This window comes from Thunnus albacares, chromosome 16 (assembly GCF_914725855.1).
Source record: "Thunnus albacares chromosome 16, fThuAlb1.1, whole genome shotgun sequence".
Lineage (NCBI taxonomy): Eukaryota > Metazoa > Chordata > Actinopteri > Scombriformes > Scombridae > Thunnus > Thunnus albacares.
The window spans coordinates 17,282,973-17,296,218 of NC_058121.1; the positions used below are offsets into that span (position 1 = coordinate 17,282,973).

The following is a 13,246-nucleotide window of genomic DNA, read 5'->3' on the forward strand; positions in this document are numbered from 1 at the left end:
CTTTAGCTATTTCAGGAGGGAGACGGGGACTTTGAGCCTTCGTCATTCCTCCATGACTACCTGGTTTTTCTATTTTGCCCCTTTTCTTGCTCATGTTTCTTTGTCCTCTTCCGATTCTCCCTCTTTGTTCTGTTTTTACTCACAATCTCTGAGTCAAACAGAGCATAGAGAAAAATGATTTATGACAGACAGCATTATTAGGAATCTATACATATGAATGGAGCAACAGGGAGTATCTTATCTGCTGCTGCCAGTCCTGTGCAAGCTGCTGTAATCATCTCTTGATCTTGTGCTGGATCTTCATTGGTGGAGCTGTTCTGTCTGTGCTTGTGAGACTATGCTGCCACCTAATGTTCATATTAGGAACTGACAGACAGACTGTAATTGTGTCTTTCTTGTTGTTTTGTTGCAGATTTCTCCAAAGCCGGACTTTCAGGATGAATCATAAAGGTGTTGTATAACTGCGGTATAATTATGCTAAGCTCAGTCAGTTAATTCCACTGTTGCTGTATATTCTTCTTCTGCTCTGTACTCTTCTTCTGTGCTCTATTTTTTCTCAAATACAACGAGAACAGGAAGAAGGAAAAAGAAGCATGGCAGAAAGAAAGGAAGAGACAATGTAAGAAAAGGAAAAAAAAAGGAATAAAGAGTAGAGAGAAGTAACGGATTTACGATTAAGCCAAACTAACTTCCTTCTCTTGGTTTATATGTAAAAGTGCACACTAGTATTTTCACCTTTATCCCTTTTGGGATTTACTCAGACTTCTTAGTAGTAATCCCATTTCTTCTAATCCATCCCTCCTTCTCCCCCTTCTCCTCCTCCTCCTCCTCCTCCTCCATCACACCACCCAACATGCTCTCTCACACACTAATACACACATGTAGCCTACATTCGCTCATTTAGACCAGCAGCCATTCATGTTGTTGGACTACTGCTGTCGTTGTTGTGGATTCACACTCATAAAACGCCATGGACCCTTATCCCTCAAGACTACACCCAGTGATACCTGGGTAAGGAAGCCCTGTAGGATGTAGAAAACTGTACTATGGTAGAGAGTTAAGGTCTGTTTGTAAGATAACAGGCTCCGTTCACAGCAAGGTGTTTATCGATACCTCTGAGAGAGCTAATTGTACTTTCACTTTTTATAGATTACATTTTTATTTGAAGCTTTATTGATAATACAGAAGGCAGCGTTAGGTAGCTAGTTGAGCACTTTATATAATGTATTTCTTACACAATATTAGCATAATATAATATATTGGATTAAATGAACACAATACAGTATAAACTTGTTACTTTTTTTCCCCAAGTATTACTTTGCTTAATTATGCACATATTTATGGTACAAGAGACAGTTTATTGCAGTTTATGGATGTGCACCCTTATTACAGTCATAATCAACAGTTAAGTGATGTTTGTGTTCTCATCATGTCACAATTAGACTGTTGTTTTGAGTCTTTTCAAGCAAGCTTTTGAGTGAACAGCCAAAACTCACCCTCACTGTTGAGGGTTGAATTTAAAGTCTTAACGCTTATTTCTAGAGAGTTTTTAAAGCACCGGCTAGTCTGGAGAAGACAAACAAATTGGTGTGTTAGCAGAGTTGTTTAGCTGTCTCTTAGGGTATTAGTGTGAGCTTGAGCTGAACGTTTTAGCTTTCAGACACACATCCTCATGGCTGTCTGAATAGGGCTAAAATAAATCCCACAGTGTTCCCACGTAGTTTGACCACAATGAAATTAGTCTATTCAAAGCCTCATATAGGTGTGAATTCCTATACTTTTTTGATGTTTTGCTTTTTTTCTTTCCATTTCTCACTGCTATTCATGTCTGATATGGAAGTAACCTGGAAATGATGATATAGAAGGAATGAAGAAGCACAGGAAGAGGAAACTGAGACAATTATACCTCTGTATCATAAATAAAATGTCCTCTAATGGTGATTTAATGCCGAGAGATCCTTTTAATTAGCCCTGAAATATTCAGTCGATTAGTCCGGGAAGAGGAAATTAACTGACAACGATTTTTCTTTTGTTTCGTTTGTAAGTAATTTATCAAGCAAAAATACCAAACACTGTCTGTTCCTACCTCTCAGATGTGAGAGTTTGCTTCTTTTTTTCAATCTTACAGCTTGTAAATTAAATATATTTGGCTTTGGGCTGTTGGTCAGACAAAAAGGGAAAACTGAAGACATCACCCCAATTCTGATGAGCATTTCTCACTATTTTATGACATTTTATTGTGTAAAAAATGGTTAAAAAGGGAATCATAAAAATCTATTAAAATTTCAATGAAGAAAATAATCATTAATTGCAGCCCTAACAATCTATGTATCATTATAAACATGTAACAGGATCAACTCCAGTGCAACAGTTTTTGGAAAATGTATATTTAGACAGTGTAGTGAAAGCGGTATCACGGCAGACGTTTGACTTGTCACAGCAGGAAAATCACAATAAGATTAACGATGACTCCGTTCCTCTGATGTGTGCCAGTGAGTCAGCGTGCACGGCCTCGACACCGGCACACCTCACTGGAATGTGTCCCATTATTAGTTACACCTGTGTTTGACAAGCCAAAATATCAGCAGTGAGAAAGGTCTTTTATCTCTCTTCCCGGTGTGTCTTGTAATTCATTTCCTGTGAAGGCTGCAGTTACTCATATATGAAAGGAGACTTTAGTAAGCGATGCAGGCTGACTGCTGATGTCTGCTGTCGTAAGAGTCTTTTCTTTCAGCCTCAAAAAGGAAAAAAGAAAATATCTCCAAATATAGAGTCCTCTAGTCAACGCAGATTCAAATCAGTGACATAAAGGCTTATGTTTAGCTCGGTATTTATGGTTTTGTTTTCTCTGTTACTCTGTTATTGCCTTGTTTATTTGGTTCGAACATCTGCAGATGATTTATGGAAGATGTTTCAAATGCCAAAAGGTGTAGAATTTCAACCACCCATTGATTAGTGGCTCTTGATTTTGGATTTTGGTGTTTTAACACAAGTAGGTTGTAATTTTAGCTTTTCTTTCAGCAGTCAAATGATGGAAAAATAAAATGTGTACATTCTGGCAGTAAGATGCAGTATATAGTAAAATTGAGATCAATTATTGTCACAATTTGAGTATGGATATTCACTCTTGTCCTTTTTGGGTGTACCAAAATAAACTAAGCTCAAATGTCCACTTACTGGCTTTTAAGGGCTTTGATGTGCGTCTAAGGTCAGACGGGATCTATTCCTCATTATCCCTCAGGAAGAAAATCTTTTAACTACAGGAAACATGCAGCTTTTAAAAACACAGCAGGTTTCAGTTAAAGCGCTCACACTCACGGGGAATTATCAGTAAGCATGTATAATATAACAGTTTCATTTTCTCTGTCTCCGTATCCTCAGGTCGTCCTCCAGAATCTGTTGATGTGCATGATCTGCTTCTACTCTCTCTACTACATTGTGGTCAGCGTTTGCATCGGACTGCTCAGGTACACTCACACTCAAACATAACATGAGACTTTCTGGAAAGACACTGAGTGTGTTGAAATTGAAATTATTGTTTGAGTACATCTGTAGCATCTTTTGGTGTTTCTTTAGGGTTCATGAGATCAACAGTTTGTTGACGCCATTTGACTACACAACACAACCATCATGGCAGAACCCCAAATACCTTGGTGAGTAGCAGTGGTTGCATGTAACCAAGTACATGTACATATAATTACTCCACTACATTAATTTGACAGTTAAAGTGACTAGTTACTTTGCAGATTCAAGTTTTCTTAAGTACAAAACATGTGTATTAATAATTAAATTATATAATATGGATGATTTTATAATAGAGAAGAGTCATTAAATATGTGATTTTTAGGTTCGTTCCCACCTTGATACAGACTGTCCTTCATATCACCCCACTTAAAAACCCTCATGTCCACCTGTTAGATGCCTTTTGAAGGACAACATTTCAACATGTCATAGCAAGGAAAATACAGATGTAACTAATAACTTAAATGATGACTGCAGTCCTTTTACAGCCGGTGTTTCAGTTCCAGAGCTGTGATATAATGCATGCTCTCTCACTGGCATGACTTACTGGAACCATCATAAATTTTATTACTTTCACCTGTGCTTTTAAAACTCTGTTCCTCTACTGTGGAAAAATGTCTCCAACTACTACTACCCCAGTAAATAACCAACAATCAGCTGCTATAGCACAATGATATATAGTTTTTTAGTTTTGTGACCTATAGACCTGTGGAAAACTGAGAGATAAAAATGGTGTTTTTTTTCCACACTTACCTGTAACAACATCTGATGTCCTCACATGGACCAAAATATGAAGAAAAACCTTCATCTTTGTTGATATGATAATTACATGCACAATACAAGTAAACGTAATTTTCACGTGTTGTTTTCTCTGTCTCTCTTTAGTTGGTGTGATTTCCACAGAAGTGACCTATATTTTGGGAGGGCTGATATTCGCCTGGATTGTAGAGGAGTGGGTTTGGGATTACGCCATTACAGTCACACTGCTGCATGTCGCCATGACTGTAGCAGGTAAACACATACACACACAAAGTGGATCAATGGAGCGGAACAGCTGATAGGATTGGACGCCTGGTTATGTAATTGGATATAGTGACTGTAGTTCAAAGATGTATAGACACACTCTTTATCCATTTGTATCTCTATTTTTTTAAATTCAGGGGACCAATATAAATTTCTCACAGCCTACTGACCAAATTGAAACCAACACAATAAAGACACAAGACCAAGAGTCTACAGCCAAGCTAACAGCTGTGAGATTGTCCTAAGGCTAATTCCTAGTGTTGGCATGCTAACACGCTCACAATGACAATACTAACATGCAACTGTTAATATTTACCACATTCACCTGACCTTGGCCTGATGATGGCGCTAGCACAGCTAAACAAGGACCCAAACAACTTCCAGACATTCATCTTTCCCTCTTGATTTTATATGGATTAATCTAGTCTATGAATTCCGTGAAAAGTGCTGGTGTTTTGTTTTTTTAAAATATTTTAACCACAGTTTCCTGTTATTTCTACAGTGATGTCAGATTTCCCGTCAGCTGAGCACTGGTGGATGGCTCTGGGTAAGATTTGTTATTTCTTCTTGTTCATCTTTCTTCATCATCTGTGTCCAATTCCGTTTGCTGAAGATGAACACTCCACTCTCAACTTCTCCCCATTTCTCACTATATCTGGCCAAGATCTCACTTCTTCCTGTTCCCAGACTCACTACAACTCATTCCTACATCCCGTCAGATTCAGGTTTCATGAGGACAACCGCTGCTGTCCTCCAAACCTTCCTTTGATTGATTCCTTTTTCTCATTTATGTAATCTCTCTCTCTCTCTCTCTCTCTCTCTCTCTCTCTGTAGGTTCAGGCCTTGTGATGATGATATTTGGAGGACAACTCTTGGCCTATAAACTCTTCAGAAGCAACTTTGTCTACCCGGCTGAACTGCAGAACTTTTAATGAACACAACAAAGAAAGCTTTTAACTGGCTTAAACCTCAAATCCAGATACATCCCAGTGGATTAACGTTGCAAAATATTACTGCTAGGTCATGTTAACACGGGTATGACACAGCATATCTATCAAGATTTATTTTTCCTCTGAAGCAACCACATGACACACTTTGTCTACTAGATAACTTTGTAAAATAACTAATAGTCTGATCCCTCCTTGTACAAATGGCCCAACTTTGTTTATTGAACAACCGTGTTTTTTTTAACATATTCTGTACAGTTAAATATTGTTTTGTATTGTTTCTTGGCACATTACATACTATAAGCTAAATGTAGGAAGAGATGACACCTGTAGCATTCTGTAAAATACTACTAACATAAAACAAATCTAATGACTGATATTTCTTCATCGGTGAGTTAAATCATCTATTTTTCATTTGTAATGTCAGGGTAATATTTTGAATGTGTCACATACTTTTGTAGAGTTTATAGTGTAGTGGTCTGACAGAGAAAATCATAACCTTTTCAGACAGCAAGTAGAAGTCTGAAATCTGTGCTACATTAGGTCAGAAAATCATTTCCTCCGAAGAGTCTAAACCTTCAAAGCTGATCTCCTCATCCTCATACTGGATTCAATCTGTAGGTGCTATATGAGATGATCAGATCTACAACACAAATGCATAATGATTTTAACTCTGGTTGTATATATTATATAAAAACTTGATTCACATTAAATACTGCAAAATGATTGTTTTGTGTGTTTGCCTCTCTTCATGCATGCATGTATGTGCCACTGTGTTGATTCCCTGATTGAAACTATAAGGAAACTGGACAAAGTGGAACCTAAAACAGATAAGCTGAAATATCAGCGGCGAGATTTTTTTTGATATCAGATCCAAACAACCATTTAGCTCTTTTCCACAAAAGTCATATAGCCTAAGCTCAAAGTCTTGACAAGGAGATATGAAAACAGTGGGAAAGTATGTGTGAGTGTTTGATGCAGTATATATGTGAAATGGCTGTTTTGTTTACTGAGTTATGAAGAATAATTAGGGGAATTCCTGATTGCGTTGCTATATGGCAGTTGTAAAACAAATTTGTGGACTTCTGAGCTGCGACAGTTGCGTCTAATTTACGTCCAATTAAGCAGCCCTATCTTGAGCGCCAAAACAAACTGAGTAACTAGTTACTTTTCGTCTGTTTTTCCCCCCACGCTAAAATAACAATTCCTGAAAGTTGCAGTAAAGGTATCCACCAGCTAAATGTCAGGAAACGGATTAATATCCAGTATCCGGAGGCTGATACACACTGAAGAGCGGATGAGGAGGAACACTCCGGTCAGTTCACATGAGGCTAACTTTAGCTCAGCTAGCTACATCTGGAGAAAGGTTACTGATGTTTGTGTTGGTTAATTGCATTTTAACTCAGTCATGAGTCCAGAAAACATACCGCCCTTTATATTCCGCCTCAGATGTGTTTCTCATTTAAATAAAAGCTTTTGTTCTTACACGTATTACACAGAGGCGAGTTTGCCAGTTAAAGGGAAATGCTAAGTTAGCAGTTTATAGATATTCAGTAAAGTTATTCCAGTAAAAAACTTTATTTAATAAATCAGCATCAGTACTTTTTAAAGCTAGACACTGAGCCTTGCTGACATTGTATGGCTAAAACTGACGATAATTTTCTCGATTAATAGGTTCTGGTTAGTCGTTTGATTTATGAAATGTCAGAAAATGGTTAATTGGCGATCTACATGTCCAAAATGCCAAGATGAAACCTGAAATATCTTGTTTTGTGCAAAGATAGTAATTTTACTAACATTGAAGAAGCTGGAACAAGAGAAATTTAGTATTTTTTCTTTAAAAAAGTAGCTCAAAACGATTAATTATCAAAATAGTTGTCAATTCATTTTCTGTTGATCGACTAATGTCGACTGACTCAATGTCAATGGGTAATAGCTCTCTTCATGTTTACTTAAGTGAGGCTTAAGTTGAATCATACCTGTTAACATTGTAAATTACAAATCTAGATGAAGTTAAATTTGGTGTAAGTCAGTATTAATTGGTAACTGATATTGATTTTACAACTCAGTACAACAACATTATCTCTTTAAACTTGAGTGTCAAAGTCATCAGGAGTTGAGATTAATAACATACTGTCTCATGAGGCTACTCAGGTTACAGCATGTGTGACAAATAAATATTGGAAAATTAGACTCTATTGTACAAGCAATAATTCATGTATCACAGTAACATCAATCTTGTGACGCAAAAGCATTTTTGAGACTACATTATAGCACTTTTCTCATCACCTCTTTTGCAACTACTGTAGCTTTGTCTTAGTTTCAGTTCAAATCTTTCAGCAGAATAAGTTGTTATGCGAATGTGAAACTACATTTCTCTTGTACATACAGTTTAATCTACATGTCTTGAGAATGGCTATGGAAACACAAGACAAACACTAATACCTAATGGACTGGAAAATGCTTATAAGTCACCTAGTTTTGGGTAATGCTAAGGTTTTTCCTGCCGTTGTAGAGTCCGTTTGAACAGCTACGCCAACAGATGAATGATGTCTTGGGAGATGGTGGGATCCTGAAAGAGGTGGTCCAGCCTGGAGAAGGCCCACCTGTACCCCAGAACGCTTCAGTATTGAGTAGTTATAAGTGTTTCTTTGTAAAGCTCCCTGATGCAGTTATTATTTCCCTAATTACTTTGTTCAGGCGTAACCCTTCCTTGTTCTTTTTTCTTACACAGTCCATTACTCAGGTTTCCTCGAATATTCAGACCGCCCTTTTGAAACCACCACTAACTTCAAGTACCCCCGGATGATGAAGTTAGGGAGAGGTCAGAAATAGCATTTGCACATTCACTGAGCAGGAATTTGTATGTTAGCTTTATGAAAATTGTGGCATTCTGGGTGGATAACAGGAGGTTATCTGATTGATGATTGATTGTCTCGTTCTTGATATGATCATTTAAACAGACGTGACTCTGGCTGGACTGGAGCTGGGTCTGTTGACCATGCAGAAAGGAGAGTTCTCTCGTTTTCTCCTCCAGCCCCAGTATGCGTACGGGGAAATGGGTTGTCCTCCATTCATTCCCTCATCTGCTGTGGTTCTGTATGAGGTTCAGATCATCGACTTCCTCGACTCGGGCCAAGTGGACGACTTTATCACGATGAGTCCGGTAAGTAGGCGGTAAAGTACGTGTCCTGTTATTGTCACAGAGCGCTGAGGGGGTCACAGATCACATAAATAATTGTTCTCCCACTTGACAGCAAGTGTTTACTAATGTACTGCTTTTTGTTCAGGAGGAGCAGAACACTGTTTCTCTGTCCACTCTTCTTGAAGTTGTCAACACACTACGCAGCTTTGGCAACCGTTGCTTCAACCAGAGCCGTTATGACAACGCCAAAGATCGCTATAAACAGGTTAGCTGGTATTCTCTGTTATTACCTTTATTTTTCATTATATTTGAGTCAGTTTTACCAGCCACACAGATGCCATTTCTTTGTCTGAATCTACTTGGAGCAAAACTAGATTTTAAACTGGAAAACTTGAAACCGTATTTCATAATTAAATGTTTGCTTGGCCAACAGGCGTTGATGTTGCTGGGGAACAGAGAAACACCAAGTGATGCAGAAAAGGAGAAGATCAAGATAGCTCTTCTTCCTCTTTATCTGAATCTTTCACTCACCGAGCTCCGTCTGGACAGCCCACACAAAGCCCTTAAATACGGCAACAAAGCCTTGGAGATAGACGCTGCCAACACAAAGGCTCTTTTCCGCTGTGGACAGGTCAGACGGGGCCTTGGTTTGTTTGTTTTTCATAAAGGAAGATAAGAATTCTTACAGGCTCTGAAGTATCTGGGATTAAGTGGTTTGTTTTTTTTCTTTCTAAACAAAAGTTGCCAAGGAGTTTAAAAATAGAGGATGATGAACACAGGTAGGAGTAGACGCAGATGTTCAAACCCTGGAGCATTTTCAAGTTTATGTTAAGAGCTTAAACCATAATTTCACCTTTGCAAATCATCAATCCACAACAGGAGCTGAGACACTCTCCCGATAGTTCAAAATGCTACATGTCAGCCAGATATCAGCTTTAATGAACTGAACGTTTGTGCACTTACAGATTTATTTAAACAATGTATTTTTAGGATGAATGCTGTTTAACATTTAACTTAACTGTTCTGAACTTTAAACCTCCATATGAGCCTAAATGCGTCTCGAAATCCATGGGCAGCATTGCCTTCTTCAGAATCAATATGTTGCCATGTTCTCAAAACTATAAATAAAGATTAGTCCATTATTCAAGACCGATGTCGTCCCTGTCAGGCGTATCTGGAGCTGCATGAGTACGAGAGTGCCCAGGGCTGCCTCATAACTGCTCAAGCAAAGAAGCCCTTTGACAGTGACATTAACAACCTTCTGAGGAAAGTGGCAATGTAAGATGAACCTTTATTGACACATAAATACTCAAATAAATAGTCAGGATGTTTGGTTCTGAGGATTCATCTGTGACCATTACAAAAATCATCACATCCTTGCCAAGAGAATAATTCCAACATTTGTTTAGGATTTTTTTGGTCACTTTTCTTTTTACATGCACATACATACACACAAGCCTACAAATTGATATATTAGGCATGTCTTGTCATTTATATTTTTGGTTTTAGAATAATGGCCTTGATTTTTATTATTTTTGTGTGGCAGATTTGTTGTGAGACAGTGCTACCTTTAGCCACAAGCTAATCTAAAGATATATTTAATGTGTGTGTGAATCATTTACATGTTCCAGATGCTATAAAGACAGCTTGGACAAACAGAAAGACATGTACTCAAAGATGTTCAAAGGTTTGAAGGGACCTGTGAAGATGTAAAGATGACATGAAAAAAAAAGGTAAGAAGTCCTGTTGACTGATTCCTCCTGGGTTTTATTTCTACTTGTCTTGTCCCACATGTGGGTTAGCTCAATACTAGAAGCACCTCATTATTTTAAATATAAGACAATGATTATTTTGTCAGCATTCCACAGATACAGCTCCCATGATTCTTAGCCGTAGACACAATTGAAACTTGACGTTTCAATGATTATTTTAAGTTGGATAAACTGTCCAGTACAAAAGTAGATATTTATTTTACTTTAAATGTGAACAGAAAAACCCGGATTAACTGACCACATGAGTAAAAACAATCTTGTGTTGCAGATGACGAGGGGGATTTCAAGGTTCAGCAGTACAATTTCTCTCCAGCTCTGCAAATTCTGATAGTTAAGCCTTTTGTGTTTTTTTGCTGGTGTTATAAAGGGAATAATGTTGCACTGGTGTACAGTTAATTTCCTTTTTCTATAAAATTCTTGCCACGTTGAAATGTTAATGTCAAATATTTGTTAATAATGTCGCTCAATAGTTTTCTGTTTGAAGATGTGCTCACCTCACATTGATCATTATTACAGATGGAAGAACATTTTTACAAAGATTTGCCACCCCTCCTTTAATGCCCTTAAATAAATACTGTTTCCACTGGAGTGTTTAGATATTATCATGGGGTTTGATCACTCTTGAGGTGATAAAAATAAAATAAAAAACATTCACTTCTAAGACACCTCGTCTTTGTTGTAGATAGATTTGAAGATTTTGAACACATGCTGTGCTCGGCTCACTATTCTCCTTAATATTGACACAAGCTACTGTTTCATTAACATTAGAAGATTACTGCTCCTGCATAATTTGGGATGAACTAGTTGTTTTTTGTGTCGAGTTTATGTCAGATAAATAATTTCATATCTATTTTTAAAGAGTGACTGTGAGTTTTGGAACATTTTGGAAGATGTGTGATCACCAAAGTACATCAGATTTGGCAGTGTTCTTTACAGATTATGCATCAAATGCTTTATATTTTCAGAGACTATATTCATGCACCCTCTGTATTCAGGTAAAGGGGTGAGGATACAAAGACTGAGACCTTGTTTTTCTGCTGATTGAGTTTGTCTGAACAGTACAGACAACACAAATTTTAATCTGATTAACAGCATATGGGGAGGGGGACTGGGGGGACGGTGTGTGTCGAAGTACTCAGTGATCATTCGCATTTTATTCCAAACAGCCACTAGTCATCATACTTACTAACAACGCCAGAGGGAACACACGAGCAAGCCTCAAGAACAGAAAGCTGCTTAGTTACAGGATGCAATTTAAGAAAGTATGACATTTGAGTTGTTGAATTATAAAGCCGGGCTGCAGTAGAAAAACTCCAAATACAGCTAGAATGTGAGATATTGATCCATCAATATAAGTATTAGAATATGCAGATATCCATAAATTAAGTATTTGCTTGATAATATTCTCTGTTTAAATTGGGTCGGGTCATGATTTTACCATCTCATCAATTGCAACAGTTCTGCTGTTCTCTTAATATCTACACTCATAACATGCACCACAACAGGCTGCCATGTTGTGCGACTACCGCTGCGAAGCACACAGATGTCTGCAGTGTTAAAGTGGTCAAAAGGAGGCAGGGTGTGACAGCAGGAGGAAGGTAAGAGCGACTGCGTAATTGGAAAGAAGAGAGGGGAGGGAAGGTGGGGTGACCAGGGATCAGAAGTGGGGAGGGGCAGATGGAGAAGCAGGACAATCTGATTGACCTCTCTGGCTAATCTACTTGGCGCAGTGTGTGAGTGTTTTTATGTCGTCTGCAAGCACATGGCCAGTAGGTCATGGCTCTGTGTTAAGACAGTTTGACTGGACACAGACGGACACAATGGTCTCCAGACTCGCCTGCTATCTTCATCTCAGGTGAGGAATAAGAGAGTTAGGACGCATATTTGTGCTTGAAAACTGCAGATGTGTGTGTGCAACCATATTACTTGTTCAAATGCGTGTCACTCCCCTTGACCTTTGTATGTTGTTTGAGTGTGTGTGTGCTCAGATTTCTCGGATTATTTTAAAAATACATCAAGACCACATTCAGGTGCCACTACATGTGTCTTTCAGGGGTTGACATGATCCAGAGATTTGGTTTTGTTTTCTATGACATAATATCTATATTATGGAAGTTCTAAAGAGTAGTTTTTAGTTGCTGCTTTTCCAAGGTTTGAGGTACTTGTACTCTGCTCTTTAGGTTGATTACTGTGCTCTTTTTCTCTGTAACATTTATCTGACAGTTTTTACCATTTCCTGTGCAGGACCTGCAGAATATATGATAAACTGATGATAATAATATGATGCATGGTAACAGTTTAAACAGGCCAATAGTATGTGAAGTAGTTACACTGCACATCCTCCTTATCAGTCTTTTTAAAGATGCTTCCGTTTTTTTACATCACTCATTTAACCCTTTCACACTGTTCAGGTCAAATTTAACCCATTTTTACACTTGAGAGCAGTAAAAACACCCTGAACACTGTTCTCGTTTAGTCTGATCATATTATGACTTTTCCTATAGTGACTCAGACTACACAGAAATGGAAATATTTCAACTTTTATTTATTTTTGTGCAGCTGATACACATTTTTATTTATATGTAGAGGGTGTTCTGGGTTAAATTTGACCCACACTTATTCAAAATTCAACATTCATTCAACAACCTTTTGCTTGCTTCACATTCAATAAAATCATGGCTGTTTCAAGTACATCATACCATAATATAGTGTGATTGTGAGTGGTTTTTTTCTACATAAACTAATAGCATACAACCTAAAGAATACACTCTCTCTGCTCTCTGAAAGCTTAATCAAGGGATAATCACCCATTTATTAAAGACTGATGAAGTATTTAT

The 13,246-nt window shown here is 37.8% G+C and overlaps 2 protein-coding genes across 4 annotated transcripts; both read left to right on the forward strand.

Moving 5' to 3' along the window:
* Positions 1-490: 490 nt before the first annotated feature.
* On the forward strand, positions 491-6,218 carry tmem244 (transmembrane protein 244). The gene is made up of 6 exons (XM_044377016.1): positions 491-1,011; positions 3,382-3,467; positions 3,577-3,653; positions 4,408-4,533; positions 5,048-5,092; positions 5,380-6,218. The coding sequence occupies exons 1-6, from the start codon at positions 919-921 to the stop codon at positions 5,475-5,477; spliced, it is 525 nt and encodes a 174-aa protein (XP_044232951.1). The 5' UTR covers positions 491-918; the 3' UTR covers positions 5,478-6,218.
* A 370-nt stretch (positions 6,219-6,588) lies between these two features.
* fkbp6 (FKBP prolyl isomerase 6) lies at positions 6,589-11,070 on the forward strand. Of its 3 annotated transcripts, none has more exons than XM_044330002.1 (9): positions 6,590-6,807; positions 8,008-8,125; positions 8,227-8,316; positions 8,456-8,658; positions 8,783-8,902; positions 9,071-9,268; positions 9,806-9,915; positions 10,269-10,370; positions 10,678-11,070. In XM_044330002.1, the coding sequence occupies exons 1-8, from the start codon at positions 6,733-6,735 to the stop codon at positions 10,348-10,350; spliced, it is 996 nt and encodes a 331-aa protein (XP_044185937.1). In that variant the 5' UTR covers positions 6,590-6,732; the 3' UTR covers positions 10,351-10,370; positions 10,678-11,070. The 3 variants fall into 3 exon arrangements, with proteins under 3 accessions (XP_044185938.1, XP_044185937.1, XP_044185936.1); XM_044330001.1 differs by having other exon boundaries at positions 10,269-10,367; positions 10,676-11,070; XM_044330003.1 differs by lacking the exons at positions 9,806-9,915; positions 10,678-11,070 and having other exon boundaries at positions 6,589-6,807; positions 10,269-10,299.
* The last annotated feature ends 2,176 nt before the right edge of the window (positions 11,071-13,246 follow it).

Coding starts and splice junctions, on each gene's coding strand:
- tmem244 (XM_044377016.1), top strand. CDS start 919: ATGTTGTTGGACTACTGCTGTCGTTGTTGTGGATTCACACTCATAAAA. Junction 1,012..3,381: donor CTACACCCAGTGATACCTGG/GTAAGGAAGCCC, acceptor CCGTATCCTCAG/GTCGTCCTCCAGAATCTGTT. Junction 3,654..4,407: donor GCAGAACCCCAAATACCTTG/GTGAGTAGCAGT, acceptor GTCTCTCTTTAG/TTGGTGTGATTTCCACAGAA.
- fkbp6 (XM_044330002.1), top strand. CDS start 6,733: ATGTCAGGAAACGGATTAATATCCAGTATCCGGAGGCTGATACACACT. Junction 6,808..8,007: donor GGATGAGGAGGAACACTCCG/GTCAGTTCACAT, acceptor CTGCCGTTGTAG/AGTCCGTTTGAACAGCTACG. Junction 9,916..10,268: donor CTTCTGAGGAAAGTGGCAAT/GTAAGATGAACC, acceptor TACATGTTCCAG/ATGCTATAAAGACAGCTTGG.